This window comes from Nannospalax galili, unplaced genomic scaffold (assembly GCF_000622305.1).
Source record: "Nannospalax galili isolate Female #2095 unplaced genomic scaffold, S.galili_v1.0 scaffold298, whole genome shotgun sequence".
NCBI lineage: Eukaryota > Metazoa > Chordata > Mammalia > Rodentia > Spalacidae > Nannospalax > Nannospalax galili.
In genome coordinates, this window is record NW_008344488.1 from 1537007 (window position 1) to 1560099 (window position 23093).

At 43.6% G+C, this 23093-nt stretch overlaps 1 protein-coding gene across 1 annotated transcript in view; it reads left to right on the plus strand.

The window, feature by feature from the left end:
- Nucleotides 1-2316: 2316 nt before the first annotated feature.
- The window catches only part of Tnfrsf11a (TNF receptor superfamily member 11a), a 78550-nt gene continuing 57773 nt past the window's right edge, over nucleotides 2317-23093 (plus strand). The window contains exon 1 of the mRNA XM_008840674.3: nucleotides 2317-2397. Coding sequence (XP_008838896.1) covers nucleotides 2317-2397 — 81 coding nt within the window. The remainder of the gene's footprint in view (nucleotides 2398-23093) is intronic.

Consider the following 23093-nt stretch of genomic DNA (forward strand, 5'->3'; position numbering starts at 1 on the left):
GATCTCTGGTTCCTCTTTCCCAGTACTTGTGGTGCCAGGGAAGAGACGTGGCATTTGTGCTCATCTTTGGGGTGGCCAGGAGTAGTAGGAGGCCCAGCAGTGGCATGTTTCCAAGGAGCTAGAGAAAGGACAACATTCCTGGACTCAGTGGTACTGGCACAGGGAGAAGGCAGAAGTCAGCATGCAACACTAAGTACAAGAAAGCAGTTCAGATATAATCTTGCTGCACAGTGATGGAGAGACCTAATCAGATTCAAGTGTTAAGGGGAGGAGTGGCTAGGAGTGGGGTGGGCCAGTAAAGAGGCCACTGCCTTGGTTCAAAGAAGAGATAGAAAAGGCTCAAATCAGGTCAGGGCAATAGTAAGAGAGGAGTTGAATGCAGGGGCAGTTTCAATGCTAAGGGCCGTATGGGCCTGTGGTGTAGGTGGCAAAGGATGCAGCTGTTATACCTACTATTAAAACAATAATCAAACAAACCACAGGGCAGAGGCCAGGGCAAAATAGTTCACCATTTAGATTATATATATTTCACAACTTATTAAGGAAAATGCTTGGTTCAAATCAAAGTGTCATTTAGACTTAAGTGAAAAAAGAGTTTTTCTCCAAACAAAAGGGTAAAGTTTATGATGCTAAAGCTACCTTACTTAGAGACAGAAACAAAGTTCCTCAGTGTGGAGGTAGACATGCTAAAGGCCCAACCTGGGGTACAGGAATGCTCTGGAATTCACAGAGCCATTTCCTGCCTCAGAGGTGTCTTGGGACCAGACACTCAGGATGGAAGCCAAACTCTGAAACTTACTGAAGAGACAATGATAAACATCCAGTGATCTCCCCCCAAAGGCCCAGCATCAGAGCAGGTGTGACCTGACCGGATGTCTCCCCACACCAGCCTCAGATCGATCATCTGCCCCCTAAAGAGCAGTGTTTATATTGGATCCATAGTCTGACAAGAATTTTTCCCTCATGTGATCCGTTTTCCTGGCAGGTTGCTGTTGTTTTCCTCTCTACCCAGCCCCTGCTAGACTCTGTCACACACACACACACACAAAATGACTAAGCCAGCAGGTGACACAGAGGTTCATGGCAAAGGCTGAGCCACCAGGTGTCCAAGCAGCAGGAAGACCTGACTGCAAATACTACACTTTCAGCTCACCAGAGAAACAATAGCTTATTACATTTCCCGTTCAGAGTGCTGAGAGCACAAGGGCCACTTCCTCACTCTGGCAGAAATCTGAAGACTTTCCATTAAAGATGAGGAAGGAAAACTCTAGCTTTTGGTGAATGTGCTGCCTAAATCAGGCAAGTGGGGAAAAAAGGCATGTGGCATTGCCTACAATCTGTGAGCACCACAGGCTTGGCTAGGCCAGGGCTCTTATCACTTTTCCCAAGTGGGAAATGGACTGCTTCTGTATGATAATTATTTTTAATTTTTTAACTTACTTTTACTGTTGTGTATGTTTGAGAATATGGTATATGTGTTTGTGCCAAGGCCAGAGGAGGACAGTCCACCTTATTCCTTTGAGACAGTGTCTCTCACTGAGCTTGGAGCTCAACTGACAGCCAGCAAGCCCCAGTGATTCCCCAGTCTCTCCCTCTCATAGTGCTGGGGTTACAGTCATGTGAGGCCATTCTGGGATCTGAACCTAGCTCCTTATGCTTTAGCAGTAAGCTCTCTTACCCACTGAGCCATCTCCCCAGCCCCCTTTTTTCACTCCTAACATAGTTAGCACCCAACTTGAAAGCGTCTGGCTTATAACACAAGCAGTTGTTAAAGCCATGTCCAGTTAAGAGATCTCTCAAGTTCCTTAACTCCCTTCATGTCAGACCCAGTTAGACAAGCAGACCCACAGCTAAACCTCTTCTGTTCCATTTTTAAAACTTGGTACAGATTATTCACATCCGCCCTTGCCAACCCGTGTCATTGTTTAAACATTCCCAACACCAGGAACTTCCCTAAAGCAGATCCAAATCTACATGTCACCCTTCGACCCCATTTCCTCAAATTTGTTCTTTAATGGAGGTAAAGATGGGTAGGTCATTGTCTTCTCAATTTTAATATTTCTATTGTTCAAGATTGTTAACCTTCAACTTCCCCACCTCCACAGTTGATCATGCTGGTTCCTAGAACCTGTAGGTCAGCTTTTCTCCCTTTCAATTCAGTGGACACTTATTGTATATTTACTAGTGAAAATAAAACTCCTCAGCACTTTACAGAAAGCATGGGAGCCAGGAATCCACATCTTCTGACCTTGAGAGCTTAGGACCTCCCGATTCATCCCCCTTGTCAGAGATACCGCAGGAACACAGATGGGAAGGATGACTGTGGAGTGGAAAATTCGGAGTATGGTGTTTGACATGGATTCTGAGAGGCTGAGGGAGAAGATGAAGGTAGAAGGGGTAGGTGTGGGGCCAGCAGAACACAGCCTAGAAAATCTTGCCTGGCCAGGTGTCTGGCAGTCCTAGTCAAAGAGAAGAACTAGATAGACTTGGTGGGACACAGTCAATGAGGAAGACTGTGGGTGTGAGTTCCAGCATGCTGTCCACACTCACTTATTAGGAGTCTACACTGTATACATGGAATTCTCCAGCTGTGGTCTTTGGCCTCAGCATCATCCCCACCACGGAACCTCACACCTGAATCAGAAACTCCAGTGTGGGTTTTAACAATCTGTGGCTTAACATTTTTCTCCCAGTGATTCTGATCACAGTCAAGATCTGCCATAAACTGAGAGTCCATGAAAAGGTTTGATCAGCTCAGCAGAAGAGGATGCGATTCTGTACTAATTGAAAGCACCTGTCACTTGTTGAGTCCCTCCTGTGTGCCACTCATGTGCCAGCTTTATCACTAGTGCTCATTCCACTTTCCAGGAAGATGGGAAACCGAGTCATACAGAAGTTAAGTAACTTGCCTGAGTTTGTACAGCTAGCAAGGGGCAAAGGCAGAACTCCTTCTAGGCATGTACTTTAATGGTCATGGGTGTAACTCCTCAGGTGAACATCTTGTACAGTTGCTTTGTGATGGGACAGAGGGTGTAGAGAAAGAGGACTCCTGGAATGGTGGAACAGAAAAAAAAGTACTACATGTGACAGATGACACAGAATCATCAGTAAAGGAAAATGGAAAGAAAGATACATCGTAATAAAGTTTTTTAGTAGATATATACCATGACAAGAAAGTGCTTGCTATGCAAACATGAGGACCTAAGTTCAGATCCTCAGTACCCACATAAAAAACAGGGTATAGTGGTATATGCCTGTAATCCCAGCACTGGCAAGCAGGAGAATCCCTGTGATCAATGGCCAGACAGTCTAGTTAATCAGTGAACTTCAGGTTTGGGCCTTGTCACAAAATTAAAGTTGGGAGTGGAGAGCTGGCTCAAATATTATAAGCACTTGCTGCACAAACCGGATTGCATTTGGATCTCAGTACCCACATAACAAACTAGGCATCCCACCCGTGGCTATAACCCCTAGTTAGGAGGATTGCTGGGGTTTGCTGCCTTCCAGCAGAGAAAGCATGAGCCCCAGGTTCAGAGAGAGACATTGCTTCAAAAGACTAGGTAGAGAGTGACAGAGGAGGGCATCCAACACCTTCCTCAGGCCTCTGTGCACACACACGTGTACATACACAAATAAATAAATAAATAATAAACATTTAAAAAACAAAATAAATAAAATACAGAAAGGTAGAGAGTGATAGAGGAAGACACCAGATGTCAACCTCTGGCCTCCATGAGTACTTGCACACACACACACACACACACACACACACACACACACACACACGCACGCACATGCATACACAGGCACACACAGGCACACCTCTCCCAGAATGACAGGACAGAAGCAAGCTCTCTGGTGTTCTGGAAGATGCCATACCAGTCTGCGTATGTGGTATCTATGTTGTCTGCCTGAAGCTGTGTTTATTGAGGGCTTTCTAGAACTGTTGACAAACAGAACTGAAAATGCTGTGTCTTTAAGGCTACAAGAGCTAAAAGGCACCCGGAGCACCTTCAGTCCAGGGTTACAGCACCTTCAACCCAGGGTCTGTGTGCCAGCTGATCCATGAGTCAGGAAGAAAAGAAGTGTGACTCATGAGTCCTCCCTACGACACCTTCCCAGGCACAGGCACTGCTCACCATCTCTGTCCCCAACACCAGAAGCAAACTGTGTGGTACTGTGACGCCTCTGCCCTGCTGCCACCATGGCACAGACTGCAGTCCTTCCACAGGCATGGCCCCAGACACCAGAGCAAACTGCAGTGATGCTGTGTTTCACCCCTGTGGCCCTTGGCACAGGCTGCAATCCCTCCTGCATTTATCCTTCGCTGCCACTGTGAGACTTGGGGTCAGATCTGAGGCCTCAGCACAGCCTTCCTTCAGAGCATAAATGTTTGGTATCAGGAGCTTTCAGATATATTTTTCAAGGTTCTTTATGCCTTGTCTTACTATAATTACAGCAAATTTGAGAACACTTCCTGGGATCGTTAATCTCCATGGTCAGTTTGACTGGATTTAGAATTTATCTAGAAGGTTGAGGCATATATCTGGCTGTGTGTATAAGAGCAATTCCAAATACGATTAATGGAGGGAAAGACATTCCCTGAATGTGGGTAGCACATTTCCTGGACTGGAGTCCTCAGATGGAATGAGAGGGGCAAAAGGAAGAAAGCCAGCCTGGCACTGGAAACAGTCCCTGTACCTATCCCCCACCCTTCTGCCATGATATGAGCTGCTCTGCTCCACCTAGCCTTCCCATCCTTGGGAGACTGACATTTTGAAACTGTGTGCCAAAATAAATCTTTCCTCCCTTAAGTTATTCTATCAGATATTTTTGTCAGAACCGTGATTAAAAAATAACTAATAGCCGGGTGTGGTGGCACACGCCTTTAATCCCAGCACTTGGGAGGCAGAGGCAAGTGGATCTCCGTGACTTCAAGGCCAGCCTGGTCTACATAGTGAGTTCCAGGCCAGCTGGGGCTACTGGGAGATCCTGTCTCAAAAAACAAAAACAAACAAACAAAAAAACTAATATACCTCCCTCGACCCTTATTTTGATCTCTCTGTACTGTGCCTCATGCTATTTTCCATTACTGATGTTTTTTTTTTTTCAGTTCCTTGAAAGGCATTCTGTACGTAAAAGGGTCAGATGAGAGGGAGGGTGGGAACATGCAGAGAACATTCTGGGTCACTCTCAAGTTCAGCTTCTTGTAAGGTGGGAGGATACTTGTGAGGATGACAATACAGTGTTACAAAGTCACAGTGACTAGACATCTAAAAGCAGACCCCCAAACTTCAGATGGTGAAGGATGAGGTGTATGGGGAATGATTAAATTCTGCGGGGCCACGCTGGATTTGAACAAAACCTAATTCATTCATTTCTAATAATCACAGCGTTTAAAAATGAAAAGATGGGACTATAGAAATGTTGCCCCCATCTGATAGGCCAGGTTTAGCTTTGCCTTAGTGGGGGCCCTGATGACCCAGGGTACTGGGGCCCAATTTATGTATGAAATTTACAAATGGTCAAAGCCCCAAAATGCATAGCCCCTGAGCTTAACTGTGCAGAGCTGTTCTTGTGGGCAAGAGAGGGCAGAACTGGGCACTCAGCTCCTCTGTGCTAAGAGCAAGTGTGTGTGAAACAGGTCACATCCAGAGCCAGGAACTCTCTGTTTCCTGGCTCAAGTGACAGGCATAAAAAGCCCCAGCAGCTGCTCAGTGTGTTAGCCAGCCCCGTGTGCTGTCCCTATTACTAAAGAGGCTTTTAGCCCAAGAAGAGATTTATAAACTTGATTTTGCAACTCTCTTCTTCCCCCAGGGTATCTCTTATTTTGCCTCAAATTGATGGAATCTTTCCAAGTTCATGCTTGGGAGTGTGAACTTCATCCAGAACTGGTGGGAAACTGTTATGATTTTCTATGAAGGGTAGCTGTGAGACCACAGTGGTTCTTTGAGGAAACGCACTCCTTATTTTGTTAGGAGAATGTTGTTCCAATCTACGAATCACTGACCGCTGAGCAAGTTGCCACACTGGCTTCTGAAGATGCAGGAAGATGAAGAAATCTGTCTTTTGCATAGTGCCTGGCACACAGTAGGTGTTTAATAAGAGCCATTTCTTCTTTGATTCTATTCAAGACAAACAGTGTCTATGTCCAAAAATGGGAGATGTCACTCTCAACATCCATTATGTAGGCATAGAGCCCTGGACAGTTGGTCTTTTACATCAATAGACATATACATAACCAGGTTCCAGAGGCTAGGTATTCCGTGAGTATAGAGTGAATCAAGGACATGAGCAGGGAGTGACCCAGTAAGAACACTTTGGGAATATCTTATTGGGAACAGTGCAGGTGGAGTTGCTAAAGGCCTAGTCCAAGCTTCCAGTTTACCAGGAGGAAACAGACAAGATCAAAGGAGCCAGAGTAGGAAATCCCCAGGGGACATAAGACCACCCAGCACCAGCATCTAACCAGGATAAGTACAAGGAGGTCCAGCCACACAGTTGCTGGGAGAAATGCAAGGTAGAGGGTCTAGACTGTTCTAGGTCAAGGATCCCAGGCCAGGCAGCTAAGAGGAAGGAGGAGTGACTCGAGGTGGGGCTGAGCAGGTGTAGGAGGCCATGGGAACCCAGAGAGGTTGGGCTCCACCTTGGTCAGACTTCATTTAGGTCTTTAATGTCATCCCTGACCTTGCCACACAGACTATCAGTTTAGAAAATTTGGGCTCACCCCAGACCTACACCATATTGTCATTTCCATGTGACTATCTGCACATTAGAGAAGCTTTGAATTTTATCGTGAGACCAGGAGAAGCCATGGAATGGGCAGTCACAGACAAGTGGGGGCAGTACCTTCCTTTGAGGGTCTGTGGCCTCAGCAACTTAATGCATTCCTAGAATGAAGGCAAAGCCTAGAAGTGTCCTGGGTATCCAGTGAGTCAGTAAGCTCTTGGAAGCCAGGCACTGAAGTCACCAATTCTTACTACAGTAGAGAAGACAGTTCTCATCTAAAATAAAATATGAAAGAAAACAATCAAAGAATGGCAAAGAAAATAAAAGGGTTTCACACTGGGAGAATAAAGGAACATTTATGGAGCCCCGGAAATCATGTTGAATGAAACACAAATGAAAGCCTTTCTGATCGGTGTGTTTAGGAAACAAACCTTCCTTGAACTTTTTCAATAACCCACAGCTGCAGACTTTTTTATTATTTATCTCTCTGGAAGACAAAGAAATGTGCACTGAAAGTTTTGAAATAAAAGGTGATTTCTTCATTTTCCCTTGGGGCACTTATTTTCTTTTCAAGGAGCAGAGATAATAAATGCATTGTAAGGAACATAAGAAGGAAGATTGGGCAAAATCAATAGACCTTTGATAAGATCCTCTCTTTCTCTTGAAGGAGCAGATCTGGAATCAAGTGGTCCAGGGGAAAAATGCTGAGGGGCCCAGTAGAAAGCAACTTTCAGGGTGATATATGAATTCAATAGCTTAGCTTTACTTACAGTGTCAAGATGGTGTTTATGTGAAAACTTATAGTAGGCTGCAATAATTCTTGTTTTAAAGGATTTGAAAAAAACAGCACAATTTTGACTTTAGTTAGATTTTTTTTTCTGTGCATGATATCTTGTTTGTTTTGTGGGTTTTTTTTTCTTTTTTCCTTTTTTTTTTTTTTTTTTTTTTTTTTGCTGTTGTTGAAACAGGTTCTCACTAAGAGGCTCTGACTGACCTGGAACTCATTATATAGACCAGGCTGGCCTCAAACTCACAGAGATCTGCTTGCCTTTGCCTCCTGGATGCTGGGACTAAAAACATGTGCCACCACACCTGGCTTGTGCATGATATCTATTCCATGAAAATATTTTGGCAAAATAGTTAAGATGGAAGATTTTATGCTGTGATTATTTTGTCATTAGTAATTTTTTAAAAATCGTGTAGCGAATTGTCTATGTCTATTTTCTGTTGCGCTTATGAAATACCTAAGGCTGGGCTGGGTACTTTGGAACAAAAAAAGGTTCACTTGAGTCATGATCCTGGTGGCTAGGAAGCCTAAATAACATGGCAAAAGATGCCTGATTGCATCACAACAAGGCAGACAGCATCACGTAGCCAGGGAGCGCTCACGAGCACCACCCCTTCTGTGGGTTGAGAGGAGGTTCCACAGAAGGAGTGGAAGCAACAACCTGTTCCTAATCTGTTCCCATAAGACCCAAACCACTCAAAGGACCAGCATTACTAACAGCCTCCCAAGGGAAGCCCTGACTCACCCCTTTCCCATTAGATGAGTTATGTTAGGGAAGTGAGCCTCCTTCAAACAAAGCACCAACACCATGATTTCTGCCTGATAATGAAGATGGCATGGTTGTGCCTGTGACTTTATAGGGTGACAGCAGTGGCTAGTATGATCCTCCAGTCATAGCACACATGCCTGGTTCTGGGGGGGAGGGTTGCATATTAACTCACAATTTGTCTAAACCTCCTGGAGTGCCCTCCTCTTGTGACACATCCTCCTAGGCTTTCTTGATCAAGCCCTACACTCCCTCCCTGCCTTCACAAGTGCTTTTCTGCATCCATTTAGAATACGCCCTCCTTCTGATGCTATTAACTTGGCTCATCCCTCACTTTGTGCAGATTTCCTCTCAAAAAAACCACTTAAAATCAAGGCGATTTCCATCATTAATTCCTCAACTTAACTAACTCTGTTTCTTCTTCTTCAGATTTATTTTATATTTTATGTTATGTGTGTGGATATGTGCATGTCAGTGCCTGAGGAAGCTAGAAAAAAATGGTGTTGGACTTTGTGGAGCTAGAGTTACAGGTAGTTGTGAGCTGTTTCAAGTGGGAGCTGGGGACCAAATTCAGGTTCTCTGCAAGAGCAGCAAGTGCTCTTAGTCTCTGAGCCATCTGTCTAGCCACTTGTTTCATTTTTAAAAAAAATAATGATTATATTAGATTGTGTTGTTTGTTTGCAGTCATTCTGCTTCATGACCTGTGAGGAAAATCTCTGTGGGGTATTGTACCTAGACCTAGAATTGTCTCTGGTGTGTAGTATGTGTTCATTTGATATTTGATGAATGAATGAATATAAGCTGGGAAGACAGCTCCATGGGTAAAGCACTTGCCATGTAAGCATGAAGACCTGCATTTGAATCTCAGAAATCCGTGTTAACGCGGGCACAATAGCATGTGTCTGCAATCCCAGTGATTTTTATGGTGAGATAGGAGGTGGAGACAGAAAATCCCTGGAACTCAGAAGCTCACAGGTCCCCTGGCCTGGTCCACAGCAGTGAACATCTGAAGACCCTGTCTCAAACGAGGTGGAGGGCAAGGGGCAAGGACCGATGCCTGGGGCTGTCCTCTGACCTACACATATGAGCTGTGGCACATGTGCGCCCCCCCCCCACGTACTCATATGTACACGTCTGAAGATTTTTATTTTTTTTATTTTTTTATTATTTTTATTTTATGTGTATGCGTGTATTACCTGCACATAGGTAAGTGCAGCCGTGTCATGCAATGCCTGTGGAGGTCAGAAGAGGAGAGGCTGTCGGATCCCCTGGGACTGGAGTTACGGACAATTGATAGCTGCCATGTGGGTGCTGGGATTCGAACCTGGATCTTCTGCAAGAACAACCAGTGTTCTTAACTGCTGAGCTATCTATCTCTCCAGTCCCAGTCTGAAGACTTTTAAAAGGGGACCAGCAAGATGTCTGGGTAAAGGTGATTGACACCAAGCCTAGTGTTCAAGCCCAGGGATCCACATGGTAAAAGGAGAAAACCAACGTCCTGCAAGTAGTCCTCTGACCTCCATATGTGCACCATAGCACACACCATTCTCCCACACTAAATAAATAAATGAATGAATAAATGTAAAACAAAATTTAAAAAGAATGCAAAGAGGCTTCTTTAAATAAACAGGTAATAAATAAATGAAAATAAATAAAAGAAAGATTTTTAAATAATCTGTATATTTAATTTATTTATTTTTCCTGATTTTAGGTAACAAACTCAAGGAACATGCTTTGCTTAAGTGCTAAAGCCCTAGACTAGTCTCTAAAGAACCACACAATTATACTGTTTAGAGTGGACACATTTTTCCTAAAACCAAGTACTTCTTTCAAGGTGGTAGGAATGTGCCTAAGAGCTGACCTACAGCCCCACTGATGCCACTCATCTTCTATAACACAAGTCAGTCACTCATCAGCCAACTCAAACTCTGAGAAACAATAGTCAAACACTATTGTTTATCAGGGAAAATTAAATCAAACCCACAATGAGATACCATTTCACACCTGTGCTGGTTAGTTTCGATTATCAACCTGACACAACTTATGGGAAGAAGGAAACTCAATTGAGGAATTTCCTGGAGCAGAATGGCCTGTCTGTGGCTGTCTGAGAGAGATTGCCTTAATGATTGATGTGGAAGGGCCTAGCCCACTGTGGGTGGTAGTGTCCATACGCAGGTAGGCCTGGGCTACATCGGAGACATAGCTAGTCATGAGCTCGGAAGCCAGGCGGAGAGCAAGCATTCTGCCATGGTTCCTGCCTCCAGGCTCCTGCCTTGAGGCCCTGCCTCAGCTTCCCTAGGTGGTGGACTATAGCCTGTAAGATGAAATAAACCCTTTTCTCTCCCAAGCTGCTTTGGGTCAGAATGTTTTTTCACAGCAACAGAAAAGTGAACAAAAATAACATCCATATGACTATTATAAAACAATAAAAGAAAATAGCACCTCACAAATCATCGAAAATGTGGAGAAATTGGAAACCTTGAGAATTGATGAGGATGTAAAGTGGTGCAGCCTTGTGAGAAGCAATGGGAACTCTTCAAAAAGTTAAGCATACAATTACCATATAAGCCAGGTGTGCTGGTGCACGCCTTTAATCCCAGCACTCAGGAGGCAGAGGCAGTCCAATTTCTGTGAGTTCAAGGCCAGCCTGGTCTACACAGAGAATTCCAGGCCAGCTGGGGCTACAGGGAGACCTTGTCTCAAAAAGACCAAAAAACAAAATAAAACAAAACAAAAAACCCAAAACAATTACCATATGATTTCCAGGTAAACACCTAAAAGATTGAAAACAGAGACTAAAACATACTTGTGTGCTATTGTTCTTTGAAGTATTATTGACTGTAGCCAAAAGGTAAAACCAGCCCAGCTGTCCATCAATATTTGGATAAGTAAAATGAGGTATATCCATATAATGGAATATTATTCAGTCATAAAAATCAAGTTCTGTGCATGATACAATATGGATGAGGTTTAAAAATATGTTAAGTGAAATAAGCCAGACCCAAAAGGACAAATTATTAGGGCCCTCCTTACATGTAGAAAAGTCAGATGTTTTGAGATAGAATGCAGGTAGGAAGATGAATGAGGAAGTATTGTTGCTTTATAGTTATAGTGATACTGTTTAGGGAGATGAAAATGTTCTGGAAAAAGATAATGGTAATATTTGCACAATGCTGGGAGTGTTATGTCAATGGAGCACACACTTAGAATGGTCAAGATGGCAAATTATATATATATATATATGTATATGTATATATATATATATACTTTAAATTTTTTTTATTTTTTTATGTGTATGAGTGTTATGCCTGCATGTGTATAAGTGCACCCATGTCATGCAGAGCCTGAGGAGGACAGAAGAGGGCATTGGATCACCTGGTACTGGAGTTATAGTTGTTAGCTGCCATGTGGGTGCTGAGATCCAAACCTGGGTCTTCTTCAAGAATAGCCAGTGCTCTTAGCTGATGAGCCATCTCTCCAGCCATAATCAACATTTTACTAATTAAATTACCCAAGAGTTTTCTTTTAAATGCCAATGAAGAGCCTGGAGGGATGGCTTAGTGGGATTGCTCAAAAGAAAAGACTCTCCCTTTCCTCCATACTGCCTTGCTGCCCTTCCTTGGAAAGTCTGAAGTGTCCTGCGCATTCCCCTCCCAGAATGAGAGCCCCTCTAGGTTCAGACCAGGCCCTGCATCCATCTTCATTGGCCTCCACCCTTGCTCTGTCCTTCCCCTTCCTCCATCTGCCCAAATGTCCTTCCTTCCACTTCTGTCTCAGCCCCTTTCCTTTCCACTTCCTGACATGCGTAGACTCTTCTGTGAGTGCTTCCTCATTAGCATGCATTTCCCTCACTATACTCCCAGCCCAACCACTTCCAGGGACAGTTTGGACTCTAATCAGAGTCATCTGGACCACACTTTCCCTCCATTCCCTCCCTTATATCCTTGGTGGAGGCAGACCTTAGGGAGTCCGTGGAGCCAAGAATTGTTCATCATTTTTATTTTGTTGTATTATGTATGTGCAGTGTGGTGTTTCTTGTGTGTATGCTTGTGAGTGTGTGGGTATGCATGCACTGTAAACATGGAGGCCAGAGGTTGATGTGGGTGTCTTTCCTCGATTGACCTTTACCTTCTAATTATTGCAATTTAAATTTTAAAATTACACCTATTTATTTATTTTGTGAGTGTGTGTGTGTGTGTGTGTGTGTGTGTGTGTGTGTAAGTCACAAGACAACTTGTGAGAGTCGGTTCTCTCCTTCCACCATGTGAATCCTGGGGATTGAACTCAGACCTGGCAGCCATCTTGCCAGGTCTTCACCAACTGAGCCATCTCTCCAGACCAGAAAATTGTCTTCTAAGATAAGGGTGAATAACTCAGGCAAAAACCAAACCAAATCAAACTGGCCTGTTTCTATTACCTGCATGGAGACCCCCCAGCCCCTCTGGAGGCTGTGCTCTGAGAAGAGATTGGTTCATATACCTTATTTCCAATGATACCAGCTGGGATAGACTGACCTCAAGTTGAAGTCTTGACCGTTAGCCCTGGACACACACTCATAAAAGGCATTTTGGAATGCCTAAATCCCTTAGAAGCAGAGCAATTACAGGGTCTATGAGGGTCATAATCCCCTTTATAATCTCAAACAAACTAAACATACCTTTTCAAACTGTACTAATCACAGATACTTGAGTCTTGCCTGGGGTAGGAGACTTTCTTTCAAGAGCTGTGTGCAAAAAATGTGTTTACTTGAAATGCATTATATTTTCAACCCTCAGGGAGTGATCTGTTTAATTTTCTGTTGTTTTGGTCATCGTAGTATGGGAATTGAACCCAGAACCCTGCCACGCGAGGCCAGCACTTTTCCATTGTGCTACATCCCCAGCTCTTGCTCTCCAATTGTCTGTATTCACTTCTGTTATGATTTACCCCCTGGTGTAACTTGGGGTCTCGAAGTTCTCAATAGATTCTGTAGTTCAGTGGTCTCCCAGGTAGGCTAAACACATGCAAAATGATATATTGGGGTACACACATGACCCCCCAAATGCTGCCCCAAATTTTCTTTGTATCTTCAGTTAGAAGCATGCATTTCCACAGGGATTTACTCAGTCCTCTTTTGACTCATGAAACACACGCAGTTTTGGTTTGTACAAATGAAAAGTGAGTCTGCTATTTTCTTCACATCTTTACTATTGAAATTTTACCTAAAAGCTTGTTTAAAATGAGAATGTCAAGTCGGTCATAACTTGATTAACGTCCTGTTTAGCAAGAGTCACCGGCAGATAGCATCAGCAGCAGGTTTCTCAGCCGACGTGCTGAGTAAACTGTCTGCCCACACCCAAGCGTGCTCACACAGCCAACTGAACCCCAGACGGAAAACCACAGAAGTAACTCGGGCCACTTGTCAGGATTTCAGGGCTGTGCTTCACATCACCAATCCCATGAAAAAATCTTCTCAATTTGAAATCAGACATGCTTTGTAAAGCATGTATTTTCACCCTGGCTGTGCTGCTGAGACCCTCTGTACTGCAGCCGTTGTCTGCTGAGATCAGGTTAAACCTATAGGAAGTGGATGCATCCAAGCAAGACTGTCTGGCTTTCGGGATTTTTCTTTGCGCCTCCAGTTCCTCTTTCCTGTCTCTGGTGACACACTTTTCCCTTTGTCCTCACAGGGAATGACTGGGTGGAAGTAATTTATCCCTACTAATTCTACCCAGGTGTACATGTTAATATCCCCATCTGTGGCAATCAGACCTCTCTATGAAGGGCATTATGCAATTACGTCCCCACAACCAACTAGAAAGATCTTCAACTTCAGAGTGAAGAAGCCTAGCTGCAGTGTTTCTGGAGGGTCACCACTTGCTCATGTCAAGTCATTGTCATGGTCTATTGCACCTGATTCTCAAAGCAGAGGGATGGACACAGTTGTTGAGTTGTGTTGTACAAGTTTAGAATCTTATTTATATGTTTTTTGGCCTTTTGGTCCTCAAGATATAGAAATATAACACTGGGCACTGTTATGTCCACACCAAACTGGAAACCCTATTCTAAGAGTTCCCCTCAGTAGAAAATCTCCCTGCCACCACACCCACCCCGGAAATGGCCAGCCAGACCTCTCCTGACCATTGTCCCCAGCACACTGCTCTTCATGTTCCCTGCTCTGGTGTGAATTCTCCTGTTCCAGTATGAGTTCTTCCAACCTCTTTCTTTGCTTGTTATTAATTCCTATGTTCCATCTGGTCAGTATTGACTTCGGTTAGTATTTAAGTCTTTTTTTTTTCCTAGAAAAACTGACCCTACCTGACTTGGCTCCAAAGTGTCATTTTCACTCCCCTCTAAGAACAGTTAACCAAGAAACGTGATGGTGGGGTACTGTCTTTCCATCCACAGGCATACGATTGCAAGATTGAGAACAGCAAGCCAGGGCTGGGGTGCAGTTCAGTGATAAACACTTGCCTGGCATGGAGAAGCCCTGGGTTCCATATCCAGCCCTTCAGAGAACGCAAACAGACAAAACAACAACAAACCGAAAGCTATAAAATATGGGACAGTGGAAGGTTCCAGAGGAGGCAGCTAAGCAGAGCTCCACGTTATGAGGAAAATTGGTTTTGAGATGAAGGGGACTATTCGAGGAAGTAGCTAAGAAGAGGGAAAACCTGAAAGGGTCTCTCAAGCAGCTCAGTTGGAACTGTCTGTGTTGACTGACCAACTGAATCATTTGTGAGGGAGAACACTGGGGATCTCACTGGCTGTCTCCTCAGCTGGTGGAGAAAAGAAGACATCAGAAGAAAAATGCAAGGTGCATGCCTTTTGATCCTAGCTCATGGGAGGCAGAGGCTGGTAGATCTCTATAACTTCAAGGCCAGCTGGTCTACATAGTGAGTTCCAGGTCAGCCAGAGCTATATAGTGAAACTCTGTCTCTGTTTGTAGGTTGCTCTGATTTTAAATCCTGCCTTAGGTTGGTTTGTGGTTTACTTCTAGGGGCAAAGTGGTTCAGAGAGAAATAATTTCTCAGTGTGAGATGGTCATAGTTAGGGAGTTCTTCAAGTGTCAGGGGACATGATCACTAGTAATTTATTTGTATTATATTCTGGGTAAGATCAGCCCCAACAGTTCCTTTCTGTGAAGATTTTTTTAAATTTATATTTATTATTGTGTACCACTTTTGCCACAGTGCATGTATAGATCAAAGGACAACTTTGTGGAGTTGATTCTCTCCTTCCACCTTTCTGTGGGTTCTAGGGATTGAACTCAGGTAGTCAGGCTTTTGCAACAAGTGTCTTTATTGACCTGAGCCATCTCACCAGCCCATGTAAGAATTTTCTTTTCAAGGTCAGCAAAACTACTACTATGTGAAGCATTACTTTCCCACTAATAGTTTCTCTTAAAGGAAAAACCTGGTTCAGTTCTACCATAACATTTAGAAATTTGATACCATCCTTTCTGAAATTATGACCAGGTTCTCAAATATAGACATTTTATAAAATACAATCTGTGGAAAATCCCTCACTTGCCCTTCTGGGTGAGGTTCTTTCCCTGAACTTGACAGAGAGGGCCTCTCTCTGCCTTGTTCTATGCCAATGTGAGTTTTCACTGGAACAAGAAAGTAATTTTAATATCTACAATGACTTTCCCTACAGTTGGGCTGATTAACAACTAAAATAGATATTTAAGAAGTCTTCCCTACAGGATTCTACACAAAGGTCCACTGATATCTGTGACAGAAATATATTCCTTCAGCTTATGATTTTTTTGCAGAGGGACATAAATCCATAGGAATTTATAAAAAATAAAAATGTTTATTACATTTCATTTTTTTAACTTGTATGTGTGTGTGTGTGTGTGTGTGTGTGTGTGTGTATGTCTGTGTCTGTGTCTGTGTGTAGGTCAGAGGACAACCTGCAAGAGTTGATTCTCTCCTTCCACCATCCACATGGTGAATCAATTGAATCATCAGGCTTGAGGGCAAGTGCCTTTATTCAATGACCCATCTTGCTAACCGCCCCCCCCGAAATTTACAATATGTCTTCCCAAGCTTTGCATGAGCTGTGAACATGTTTCTTTTAGAAGATTCTGTCAGCTGTTAAGACAAGCATCAACCTGTATGCTCTGAAATAAAAGCCCACAAAACGAAAAAAGGCACATAGCAGTGAGGCAAAAGAAGTTAAATAAGTTCAACGCACCATCTCACCATCTTAGCTCCTTCTTTTAAGGACAAGATGAAATTTTTAGGGGAAATTTGTTTGTGGAGAGGATGTTTGCCATATAAAGACTCTAATATTCCTTATGAATTCAGGGAAAGTCTATTTTAAAAGGTTAGTTGATAGATAGTGTGTGAACCAAATAGAATTTTATAGCTTATTGTAATAGAGCCTTCTCAATACAGGGCTTACATGGCCGGGCTTTGGGCTTTGTTTGTTTGTTTGTTTGTTTGTTTGTTTGTTTGAAATGATGATTCCTAAGAATGACAGTTTGTATTCCCTCAAATCCTTAAATACCCCAATACAGGCACTGCAAACAAACTTGATCCGTACTGGTCCCCAAGGCAACAGTTGTAATGAAGTCTCAGCCTCCGGGTCACAGATCATTTCCTCTTGTGGTTCCAAAAGGATGCACCAAAAACAAAGGAACAAACAAAAGTGACTCTAGCTATCTGTGGGGAGGGGGAAAGGTGGCAGCTGGGGAAAAGTGAGAGGAGACTACCCAAGGCTCCTTTGAATTTTTTTTGGTGGCAGGGGGTGTGGGGGGCGGTTATCATAGGACCATATTTCCTTCTCAAGAAATGGGCATTTAAGAAGTTGGTTCTGCTTGATTTGCTTCATGAAGATTACTGTGTTTCAAAAGCTAAGGCTCTATTGCTTTTAGAAGGAAATGGTCCATCTTAAAGATGAGCTAGAGAAAGATCTATAGAACCCGAATGAGCTGATCTCGATGTTGTCACCAGGGCCTGCTTTTTTACCTTCTACAGAAAGACAAGCAGCAGAGGGTGGCCAGCACAAAACCCCTGTTAACAGGACACCGCGGCTGCCAACTGTTCCCTGGAGGCTTCCTTAAGCCACAGTTAATCAGGAACATGCTTTCATCAGGCTACGACTTCACTAGCATCACAGCCAATAATAACAGCTACCACTGGCTACCAGGGACACTTGAGTCAAGCTATAGATCTGAAAGGTTGAAGGGAAGGGTAGGGCTGCTGGTGGAAGGGTCCTCAATAGCTTGGTGGCTTCTACCAGCTGTTGGTGGGCAGGGCAGCCAGTGGTGAGCCGGTCACATCAGAAATAGAATCCTGCAGGCAAAAGGAAGTGTGAGAGCCAGCAGGGTGGAGACTCAGATGCTTAACTGAAAGACACTTGCACACACACACACACACACATACACACACACACACACACATACACACACACACACACACATGACATCTGGAGTCTGGCCTCACAAGCCCCTTAGGCAGAGGGAAGACGGTCATGAGGAGGCCCAGTGCAAGGTAACAGAAAACTAAAACCAAACAGGTGGTGCTCAGGACAGATCCTGGGATTCAGAAACAAGCACTGGTCCAGCATGCAGTATCTAAGGACAGAACCCTACTAAAGTCCCCAAGCAAGCAAGACAGGCTTGAGAACTTGATTTCCTAGTAGTTACCAACACAGGGACTGCCACAGGGCAGCAAACCAAGAAGGCTAGGACAGGACTGAGGCCCATACAGGTGAGAGGAACAGGGATCTGGAGGACTGGAAAATCTAAGAAGGGGCTCTTCTGAGAAAGAGATGGGCTGGCAAGATGCCTTATCAGGCAAAAGTGCCTGCTGACAAGCCTGATAGCTTGAGTTTGAGTCCCAGAATCCACATGATCAAAGGAGAAAACTGACCTACACACACACACGTGCACACACACACATGCACACGCACACACATATATGTCACACACACACTCACATATGCACTCATGCACTCTCTCACACACTCATGCATACACACAAGCTCACACATACACTCTCTCACACATACAAACTCCCACAAAAGTTAAAGAAGGAGTAAAGGAAGGCACAATAAAGGCACAGTCTGTCTTCTGGATGTGTGGCCCACTCAAAAGTTTTCCAGAGTTTTAAGAAATTTACTTCCTCAACCACATTTTCTTAAATACATGCCTATATAAATGCTGCCTTTTAAGGTACACACATATTACCTGTAAATAGTAGATCCAAAGGTATGCTTAAAATCTAACACAGAATTAGAGAACAAAGTGAGTTTTTGCTTAAGGTTTTGCTTAAATGAGATTAAAATCATAATGTTCTGTCTCACCACAGCAGATTTTCCCAACAGCAAAATTCCTGCTTTTCATTAAAAGATCTGGAGCTGGCAAGATGGCTCAGCTGCAGGTGTGCACAGGCTTGCTTTTCATCCCCAGAACCCCTGGTGGAAGGAGAAAACTGATTGCTGAAAGTTGTCCTCTGATCTCCATATGTGTGCCTTCACTCATTCACAACAACAACAATAATATCTGAAGTAGATGGAAAGAGTAAGAACCATAAACTAAATGAATAAAATATCGACAGAGAAAGTGTAAAGCCCTAAGCTAATTGCCCCGGCTTCAGAATGGCCATTCTCACAGTACAGAAGTTCCTTGAGATGTATAGAGTTTGGACTGGGAAAGTGTTTGAGTGACTTCCTTCAACCAGCTGTGTGATGTTTTTATGAGTTAACGAGAATAAAGTAATTTTATTTTAAGAGTAAAAAAAGGTCTGTAACCTTAGAGCTCTGTCAAATCCACATGTCAGTTTAAGGCTGAAAAAATATGGAAATAGACAGAAGTGATAGTTACACACCCTTGGGAATATTCTCAAAACACTGCTGGTGATCTTTAAAAGGTTATATTTACAGCATGTGAATTATATCTCTTTTTTTTTTTAGAGGAAAAAGCAGCCGTATGTCTGGACATAAAGCTACAGAGAGACAAAAGCTGCAGAGAGAGAAGCTAGTTTAAAAAACTAATCTGTGAAAATCTGTTTTAGAGTTATGTCATGTTTTGGCTTTGGAAAACTGTGATTTCTTGTGTCAGGGAGGAGGTGTAGAGCCTCAACTAGACCTGGATGGTCTGAGAGAATCTTAGCCACATCCTGATGTGGAAGCAAATAATCCACATGTTCCACAGTCAGATGATGTTCAATGCATACAGGGCTTGGAGCTCAAAACACAGCCAGGGGCATCAGCAGGTCTTCGAAGCAGTTGCTCCAGCTCTTCTGTCAAATTCCCCTAAAAAGTACCTTTCTGTGAGTGTCACACAAGCCAAATGAGTGCTTATCTTACAGACACCATTACTGCTTTCTTAATGGGTCAAAAGCAATTGATAACATTTGTTGACTGAAGAACATCCCACCCACACATTTGTAATCTGCGTATACATGAGTGTTCACACATCTTTAGGCTCAGACAAATGCTGTCAGATGAGGTCTACATCAGCCACATCCAGTTTTGCCATTTGCCTCTGCTCTCATCTTCTGAGGGTACTGAGACCCAGAAAGAGCCCCTGCTCCCTGCAGGGAAAGGGAGTCCAGTAAGAACAGAGAGAATGAGAGGACCCACAGAAGACATGTAGGGGTCTCAGCTGATCTTGCTGATCTCCACTAAGCTTGCTGTGATGTCCCTAAAGTCCTCTCAGCAGGTGAATGTATGAGGAATACTCAATGAGTGTAACCCTGTCTAGGGAGAGTGATAGCCAAATCCAGGAAGCAAGTCAATGCATAACCCTCCCTGCACCAACAGTAACCAAATGGGACCAATGGAGCTGCAAAGACTTCGGTCACTAAGTTTCCTAGCCCCAGGCCAAAGTGAGGTCAGAGAGGCCCTGCCCCTCCAGACTCCACTCAGCTAGCCCTGGGGCTGCTGGACTGATGCTTTCTCTAGAAAACTTCCTTCCATAATTGAGATGTTTTCAACACACATGTCTTCTTCCAAGTCATAGTACATCTATACTTTTGCTCCAAGCTGGCTCCTATGCAGATGCGCTCTCTTTGGTTTTGTCCTTGACCAAGGCTAATTGTCTTGGTTCTTACCTCCCACTTCTCTTTTTTAATTCTTTGACCGTTTCATACATGTATATAATGAATGTTCGTCATTTTTGCTCCATTTCCCGTGTTCATCCTTTCCCTCAGTGAAAATTTTCTTCTTCCCAATAGGTTCCTTCCCACTTTCGTGTCTTTTCCTTGTGTGTCACCCACTGAGTTTAATTAGGGATGTGTGCATGGGCATCCATGGGATTTTATTTACAGGAGCATGGGCAACTTATCAGTGGTGACACCTCTGAAGAAGGTAACGCCCCTTCCCCTAGCCACTGCTAACTTTTAGTAATCCCTCAGAGAGGTGAGGGAGTTTCATGAGCTCTTCCCGCTTCTATCGTGAAATGTTGTCAAACCCAGCCTTGTGCAGGTCTTTTGTGGATAGCCACAGCTGCAGTGAATTCATGAGGGCAACGGCCATGTCATGTCTAGATACTTCCTCATTCTCTGGCTTTTCCATTTTTTCCACCTGATCATCCAAGATGTTCTCTGAACTTTGGAAGGGGTACTGTAAATGTCCGATTTAAGACCGAGCATCCCACTATCCTTTATTCTTGGCACTTTGACTGGTTGAGACTAAGCATTAACTTCCACCTTCTACAATAAGAAACTTATTTGGAGCTGGAGAGATGGTTTAGCTGGTTGCTCTTGCAGAGAACCTGGGTTTGATTCCTAGCACCCACATAATGGCTAAAAACTGTTCATAACTCCAGTTCCAGAGGATCCAATGCCCTCTTCTGGCCTCCATACACTTTGTACCACACGGGTTCACTTACATACATGCAGGCAAAACACTTATACACATAAAAATAAAAAAATAAAAATTTAAAGGAGCTTCTTTGATGAAGGCTATCTGTCAATATAAACATGAATATTTGGACGATAGTTTGACCACATGTCCATTTAATAAAATGAAAACAGTAGGTTCTCCTATAGGGCCTATGAGTTCCCCAGCCACCAATTCTTGACAGGGTGTACCAGTACCAGGCATGCATTCCCTCCTGTGGAGCAGGCCTTGAATCTGATCAGAAAGCAGTTGGTTACCCCATAATAGTCACAGAACTATTGCACAACTTGGCACATCTTGCCAGGCTGGTTTCCCATTTTTTTCTGACACTGAGCTCCAAACATACTGATGGCCTCATATTGCCTCACCTTCTCCAAAATGTCTTTTTTGGGGCTGGAGAGGTAGTTCAGTAGTTAAAAGCGTTGGCTGCTCTTCCAGAGAACCCAGTTTCAGTTCCCAGTACCCACATGGCAGCTAACCACCTTCCATTACTACAGATCTGTGGGATCTGATGCCCTCTTCTGTCCTCTGCAGGCATTATATGCACATGGTACACTTACATACATGCAGACAAAATCCTCATACACATAAAAAAAAAATCCAAAATGCCTTTTTAAACCTCATTGTGTTTATTTGAACTGATCACCTTATTTATAAAGTTGTCCCTGTTCTTCCCCTTTACCTCCAGTTGCTGAGTTTGTATTTCTTCATCTGACTGATGTCTGTCTCATACAGTGATGTGCTCACTCATCAGCCTCCTGAGGAGATCTTCCCTGGACTTCCTCTGTTGAATTAAGGCTCAACTGCCTCCATGGCACCCACAAAAGTGTGTGTTTAACATTAGCCGCTAAGCTGCGTGAGGGGAAGCTCGTAGCTTGTTATCTGGATCAAGCAGGAAGCCTGATGTGTGCTGAGCATACAGTGTGGGTATCTGTTCAGCCAAACCCAGCTATTCAGTTTTCTTGCTTTACTTCTAATATGATAGCTTATTGACAACTGTGTTTAGTGTTGTTTTCTTCTCACACTGAGAAAGTTGATGAGGGAAATGACTTTCCTGTCATTACCTGTAAGACTGCCTGACGATTACAGGGGACACTGCCATTTTTGTATTTATATCAGAACTGTACTGTTTTGGACCATGTATCAGTTGCATTTATGTTGCTATGACCTCAATTCCTGACAGAAACAAGAAAGGAAAGCTTTCTATTGGCTCATGGTTTCAGAGGGCTCTAGATGCCAGGGAAAATATGACAGAGCATCTCAGTACACGAAGGCAGAAGTATGTGAAAGAATATGTTCATATCACAATAGACCAGGAAGCAGAGAGTGTGGCCCACTCCAGTGACCTGTTTCTGGCAATTAGATTCTACCTCCTCAAGGTTCTACAACTTCCCAAAGCAGCACTCGGGCGGGGGGTGGGGGGAACAATTGTTCAAAATATGAACCCAAGGGTAGGGGACATTTCAGATTCAAATCACAGAGGCTGGCAAGAAGACAACAGCGCTAGTGCTAAAGCAGACTGTCCTGAGTCCCTGGGGCAACAGGCAGTTGGGATTTAACCCACAATGCATTTACAACTCTTTACTGTCCCCACCTTTAAAAATTTGTCAGGTGGGTGCTGGGATTCAAACCTGGGTTCTCTGAAAGAGCAGCCAGTGCTCTTAACTACCGAGCCATCTCTTCAGCCCTGGGGTCAGTTTTTTTTATTAAGCTTTTGTAATTTCATACAACAGTTCTTAATCAAATTTAGACCCACTCCACTATCCATGTCCCCATCCTTCCCCCAGACCTCATATATTCTGCATACATGTTAAGCCCTATCCAGTCAAGCATTTGTACCTAGATGTCCTTCAGTATAAATTCATCCACTGGGGTCTAGTCAGACCATCTAGAGCTTGTATACTCTCCCTCACCCAGCAGCAATCAGTTTCCAGTAGTTCTCAGTCTAGGTTGGCCTGCCACCTATTTCTTTCC